The sequence below is a fragment of the Amia ocellicauda genome, chromosome 11, assembly GCF_036373705.1.
Source record: "Amia ocellicauda isolate fAmiCal2 chromosome 11, fAmiCal2.hap1, whole genome shotgun sequence".
Classification (NCBI taxonomy): domain Eukaryota; kingdom Metazoa; phylum Chordata; class Actinopteri; order Amiiformes; family Amiidae; genus Amia; species Amia ocellicauda.
The window spans coordinates 18,155,722-18,162,087 of NC_089860.1; the positions used below are offsets into that span (position 1 = coordinate 18,155,722).

General features: G+C 40.0%; 2 protein-coding genes across 2 annotated transcripts; both read left to right on the forward strand.

Moving 5' to 3' along the window:
• The first annotated feature begins 1,007 nt into the window (after positions 1 to 1,007).
• LOC136763073 (SLC35A4 upstream open reading frame protein) lies at positions 1,008 to 3,411 on the forward strand. Its single transcript, XM_066716795.1, has 3 exons — positions 1,008 to 1,462; positions 2,587 to 2,685; positions 2,988 to 3,411. Exons 1-3 carry the CDS (start codon positions 1,448 to 1,450, stop codon positions 3,183 to 3,185), a joined length of 312 nt encoding a protein of 103 aa, XP_066572892.1. The 5' UTR covers positions 1,008 to 1,447; the 3' UTR covers positions 3,186 to 3,411.
• A 716-nt stretch (positions 3,412 to 4,127) lies between these two features.
• Positions 4,128 to 5,950, forward strand: LOC136763072 (probable UDP-sugar transporter protein SLC35A4). The gene has a single exon (XM_066716794.1). It carries the CDS (start codon positions 4,242 to 4,244, stop codon positions 5,211 to 5,213), a length of 972 nt encoding a protein of 323 aa, XP_066572891.1. The 5' UTR covers positions 4,128 to 4,241; the 3' UTR covers positions 5,214 to 5,950.
• The last annotated feature ends 416 nt before the right edge of the window (positions 5,951 to 6,366 follow it).

Below are 6,366 nucleotides of genomic sequence, written 5' to 3' on the forward strand. Positions count from 1 at the left end.
AACTGCGATGCACTGTGTGTTCTGACACCTTTCTATCAGAACCAGCATTACCTTTTTCAGCAATTTGAGCTACAGTAGCTCGTCTGTTGGATCGGACCCCACGGGCCAGCCTTCGCTCCCCACGTGCATCAATGAGCCTTGGCTGCCCATGACCCTGTCACCAGTTCACCGCTTTTCCTTCCTTGGACCACTTTTGATAGGTACTGACCACTGCAGACCGGGAACACCCCACAAGAGCTGCAGTTTTGGAGATGCTCTGACACAGTCGTCTAGCCATCACAATTTGGCCCTTGTCAAAGTCGCTCAGATCCTTACACTTGCCCATTTTTCCTGCTTCTAACACATCAACTTTGAGGACAAAATGTTCACTTGCTGCCTAATATATCCCACCCACTGACAGGTGCCATGATAACGAGATTATCAGTGTTATTCACTTCACCTGTCAGTGGTCATAATGTTATGGCTGATCGGTGTATACATTTAAATCTAGTATGATTCCGAAAAACACATGCTCTGCAATGTTACGATGCAACACAAAATAAATTCAAATCATCCCTCATCTCAACCTACCATGCGGACAAAAAAGGTGGGACAACTGTGAGCGACAGGTTCATTAGACCAATCAAATCTTTCTGCATTCAAGTAGCGTTCAAACAGGGCTGGAACAAAAGGCAGAAGTCCAGGCTAGAATACAGAATCATTCCCGACCATTTTATGAAATATAGATACAAATAATTAATATAATAAACTTTTCAGAATAATCTTACACCAGAAATCCTGACCAGAGAAAAGAAAACATTATTTCCTAAGTCACTTGCATCTAACTAACACTTCCCTCCAAGACAAATCGCTTGACGGCAATAGTTCATATTACCAATCAAAACGTCCCGATGTGAAAGGGGCGGGGCAACACCCTCAGTAACATTCCAAATCCGAGGCGTAAATTACAGCAAATAGTCGTAAATTGTTGCAAAATCGCACAGCGTGCATATTTCTTCCATATAATAGCCAACACATACATATCTAGAGCTGTGGTCCAAGCGAAAGCACCGATTCATTTTCTGCGGTCATGTTTGTTTGCGAGTCTAATATTTGAGCATCTTTATTTAATTATGTCACTTATGCAATACACTGATTTTATCATGAATGTTTATTTCAGTGCTACATTTGCTTTCAAGGAACACATCGTAGCCATCGACAAGATATCAAATATCATAAATAGACACCGTAACAATAAGAAAATATATTCAAAATAACTTACTGCATATTTTAAAGCGGCATACTACGTATCAATGCATTTACTGAAGGCTTCAACCTGTCCTGGTATAAATAAATCACTACAAGGATCATTCATCGAAGCCAGATTGTAACCTCCAGACCAGACTAGTGTCCCCAGATAAGGAGATGCCTCTGGCCAATCGCACAGCTCGCATTTCGTGAAATCAACATGGCGGGTGACAAGGTGAGTGATCATTTCAATGCAAAGACCCCATGACTTGTAATATTAAAGCCTGTTTGATAGTAATTAAATGGACAGGCGAGATTTCAGCAGGACGGCTGTGTTAGATGTTTTGCTCTGTTTTCACTGGTCATGTGGGAAGCGGAGTTTAGTAGCTGATATAACGTGTTAATTGTACTGCAGCCAAGTGAGATGGCATTGCACAGGACCGGACTGTGGGCGCTGTGAACCTAATGTGAAGTTTCTGTTCAGCCCATCTGCTGACACATTGGCTCCTAAAAGTTACAACACATGCAGGGCCGGTGATATGATACAGCACTGCCATTATATTCGTGTTTCTTACTGGTGCTGGAGAATTGCCAGTACTTCTATGCTATGCGTCAGATAAACAGTATATGCATTTTATTGTTCTGTTACAGCTGTATTGATTAAAGTAGTGACACATTGAAATCCAGCTCGCATGAAGCCAACAGTATCTGTTCTGTATTCAGTATGTAGATACTAATGGCGAATGGGAAGTTGTATTTATGTAAAAATCAACTAAAAAGTGGTCTTGATGAGCCACGCCCGATGACTCACATAATTTAAGTTTCCACCCTGAGCATCAGTGTGCATTTTGCATGCTTCCTATTTACAAGTACACAGAGTATTTGTGGGGCATGTCGTGTCCTTTTATTACAGTGATTACAGCCAAAACTAATACAATATCATTTAAATACTTTAAGTAATAGTGTCTGTAGTTTGCATAAGACCTGTCTCATTTTACAGTCTATTTTAGCAGAGCTGAGCTCAATTCTGGTTACAGTCATTCTCAGCAGTGAAAAAATGTAATGTCCTTGAACTGATCTTTTGAAAGTCCTCATTGAAGTGGCTAGCAAACATGTTTCTTTTAATTGATTTGTTTAGTTTATCAGAAAAAAATAAATAAAAAAAAATTGGAAGCTCTTTGGTTTACAATATTGGAGGAAATCAATGAATTACAATTTTTCCAATTTATCATTTTACAGATATGGTCCTTATGTTTTAATTGGGAACTTAGAAGTGAATATGAACAAGGAGTCTGCCATAATTGTAGGACGATTTAACTTTGCATTGAATCTTACCTGGATGATGTGTTTTTGTTTCAGGATCCTCTCTCGAAGCTAAAGGACCTTGCACAGCTAAAAGACCAGTTGGAGGACATCCAGAAACGAGTCGAAAACGAAGTGCAAGCGGGAATACCGCAGGTGATGTTTATGTCCGTTATGCCCCCAGTCCGTTTCCCAGTTCAACCACAACAGGGATTCGCTAGATCCTGAGACAACTAAGACTTACATTTTGAAGCACTTTTTCCAGTCTGGTAATCAATATCAAATTTGGGAGTTTAAGAAAAAAAACTGATAGGAATGATTGAAACATAATTTTCATTAATTATATTCACAGTAATAATACTTGAGCATTTCCGAACCCAGTGTTTAAACCAGATTCTATGACCCGGTGTTCTGGGTTTCCTCCTCTGACATAAAGACACTGTTGTGTTCCTTTTCAGGGGGGGAGTCTGTTGGCCTCCCCGTTCCTGAAGGGGTTCCTGGCTGGCTATGTGGTGGCGAGGCTGCGCTCCTCAGCTGTGCTGGGGGTGGTAGTGGGGACCTGCACAGGCATATATGCGGCACAGAACTTTGACGTTCCCAACATAGAAAAATCTGTCAAGGACTATTACAACTCCATGAAGAAACGGCCTAATTAACTAGGAGAGAAGCTTCCCCAGAGAGTCGGGAAACTCTATGCCTTTTCCTGTACTCCAGAAACTGTCCCAAACCAAAGCTATCTCTTGGGGGGTGCTGATTTTCTCTGTCCTTTTAAACTGGAGACTGCTTTATAATTTAAAGGGGGTAGTGTAGTCCATTTTGGGACAACGTGCAAAGAATTTATTGGCTAATGCATGATAGAAAAAAAAAAATCATGGGTCCAATGTATCTTCATAACAAGATATCTATATATAGTTTGCAATAAGAACAATAATACTTTTGTGTACTTCTTTTCAAGTTCATCCTATGTGCTATCCAGATATACCAATCACAGGCTCTGGCTTTGTGGGTTTGTTTACTTGCCTTACTTGATAATGTTTACTTGTTCTGTGTATCTTAATTTATCTTGAATCTAGAACAGAACATTTAAGTAATAGTAGTTTGTTTCCATAATCACTGAAAAACAGATGCTGGTGCTGGTTTGTGGGTTACGAAGGAGCAGCTACTTTAAATAAAACAAACCAACAAATTAAAAAAACATGAATATTCAGAGTGAACACATTTTCCCAATTCATGTATCAGACTACAATTTATCAAACCTGTTTTATGACATCATGACGAATTCAGTTCTGTAATATTAGTTATAGTTTGAGGTGAGGGTTCTGCTTTGTACTTTTCCTACAGAGCGTCCACAGTTCGCTGAACTACTAAGTTTCTGTTTTTCTGACATTCAGTAACTAAGAAAAAGCTCAATATAAAACGTCTGAACAAAATTGTTAGTATTTTATTTCTGTTGTAAAGTCCTTATTGAACACTTCTGTTTTGGATCTGGATTTTTTAAGGTCCTAAATCTAAGATAGCAACCTAAAAATAATTTAGCCAAACAGCTGTGTCATGGTGTTGGTGCTATTATAGAGAACCTAATCTTCAAGAATATTGGTATGGCCCTTCTGCAAAGAGACGTGGAAGTAAAAACATTGGTTAGTGAGGGAACCAACTTAGATTTTTTGTTTTGTTTTTGTTTTTGATCTGGATTTTTATGTTGTTCTGTAAACATGATTGTGATTGAAAACATGGACACTACAGATCCTACTCAGAAGAGACTATGGTCCACCCAAGCTGGCTGGAGTCTCCTCCTTGCTGCCTCTGTCCTTATATATGGCTCTCACGCCCCTCTCATCACGCTTTGTAAAGTGGATGGTAAGGTGCCTTTCAGCTCCTCATCTTGTGTGGTTCTGATCGAGTTGACCAAGCTCCTGGTCTCCTTGTGGCTGCTCCTGGTCTGGGACCTGCACTCCCTGCGAGGTGCTCTTTCCTGGCGCCATGTGCTTCCCTACGCCATCCCAGCTCTCCTGTACGCAGTCAATAACAATTTGGTGGTGTACATGCAAGTTCACATGGACCCCAGCACCTTCCAAGTCCTGAGTAACCTGAAAATCGTCTCCACTGCCCTGCTGTATAGTGCCTTCCTGCGTAAACGACTGCAGCCTGTTCAGTGGCTGGCAATATGTTTGCTCATGATGGCTGGAGTGTGCCACACTTACAGCAGCCTTGACAACACGGAGCAGGAGAAGGACCAAGCAGTAGTAGGAACTCACTTCCACATTAGTGGCCCAGGTCTGCTGTTGGTCCTCACTTATACCCTTGTGTCAGGCCTGGCCGCCGTCTACACGGAGCGCATTCTGAAGACCCAGCGGCTGCCCCTGAACTTGCAGAACTTCTTCCTGTACGTGTTTGGGGTGCTGGTGAACTTCAGCATACACTTTACTCACACCAGCCCAGGCTTCTTTGAGGGCTTCTCCCCCCTGGTGTGGGCCATCGTGGCCAGCCAGGCTCTGAACGGCTTGCTCATGTCCGTGGTGATGAAGCACAGCAGCAACATCACGCGCCTCTTTGTCATCTCCTGCTCCATGCTGGTGAACGCGGCTCTGTCCGTCTGGCTGTTTGGCCTGCAGCTCACGCCTCTGTTCTTTGTTGCTGTTCTACTGATTGGTCTGGCCATTCACTTGTACTATCATGTGTCATGAAGTTGGATTCCCTTTCTAAATTTAAAGTATGAAAAGTATAATTTTGTAACTTTAAGTAATTCAATCACTGTTGTGCAACAAAAGCATTGATCATCTCTAATGTGATTACAAGTCATACATTTTTGTTCTTTATAAGGTGTCCCAAGTTTCAGCAGTGTGTCCAGTGTTTTAGGTACACTCATGTACACTTCTTGTTGATTTAGTCTAACAGTGGCACCTTTAACAACCTCAGCTGCTTTAAAGCACTTTAGGAAAACGTTTTTAAAGTTTATATTGCTGCAGATTGTGTTGTCCAAAGCCATAATAATAATAAACTATGCTTGTTGCAAACTTTTTAAATTTGAATTGATTATGGTTTAGCAATACTGATACCTTCAGCTTCACTGCTGCCCGCCTTTAAGCAGATTGCTATTGACTCTGCGGTTACATGTCATTCTCACCATGATTTGTAACCATATACAGATTTCATGACTTATGTTTATTTCATTGACATATCTTGTTTGTTGTTTTGCTTTGTATTCTTTAAACAACGTGTTTAAAACATATTTGTATTGCTCTCTAAATAAACAGCTAGTAACTCTGTGCACCTTTTAACTTTCAGTAGCTTATAGAAGAGATTCCCCAAAACATAAAATAGATGCAGATATTCAGCACCGTTATTGCCAAGGAATAGAAGTATAAATTAATATGGTAATGTAAAATCAGAAATAAACAATACTGTTTAAATGTTTAGTTAACTACTTTGAGTTTATGTAATTGTTTTTCTTGTTCACCTGAAATGTAACATTGTTACTAATATAAACCATTCTCTCCCCTCACTTTGAGTTTAAGGTCACTGGTACTGTTATGTCAATTCTAAACCCAGGTGTTCATAGTCATTAAAGGTACTGTATGTCTAAAGGTATTTGTGTTCAATGCAGTAATTCATTGAATGCAGATTAGTATGCAAACAGACTGGAAATTATAATACAAGTATTAGTGTTTAATGATTTAATTTCAGGATTCAATTGCTATAATGTAACATTTTCAAGTGCCGACGGAAATCTTCATTCTCATAGGTTTAAATTGTTGTGCTGATTGTGGAATCAAATCTAACTAATTTAAGGCAGACAATTAGGTTTTAGGAAAGTATACATTAAATTAACAGGGGAGA

Coding starts and splice junctions, on each gene's coding strand:
- LOC136763072 (XM_066716794.1), top strand. CDS start 4,242: ATGATTGTGATTGAAAACATGGACACTACAGATCCTACTCAGAAGAGA.
- LOC136763073 (XM_066716795.1), top strand. Junction 2,686..2,987: donor TGCAAGCGGGAATACCGCAG/GTGATGTTTATG, acceptor GTTCCTTTTCAG/GGGGGGAGTCTGTTGGCCTC.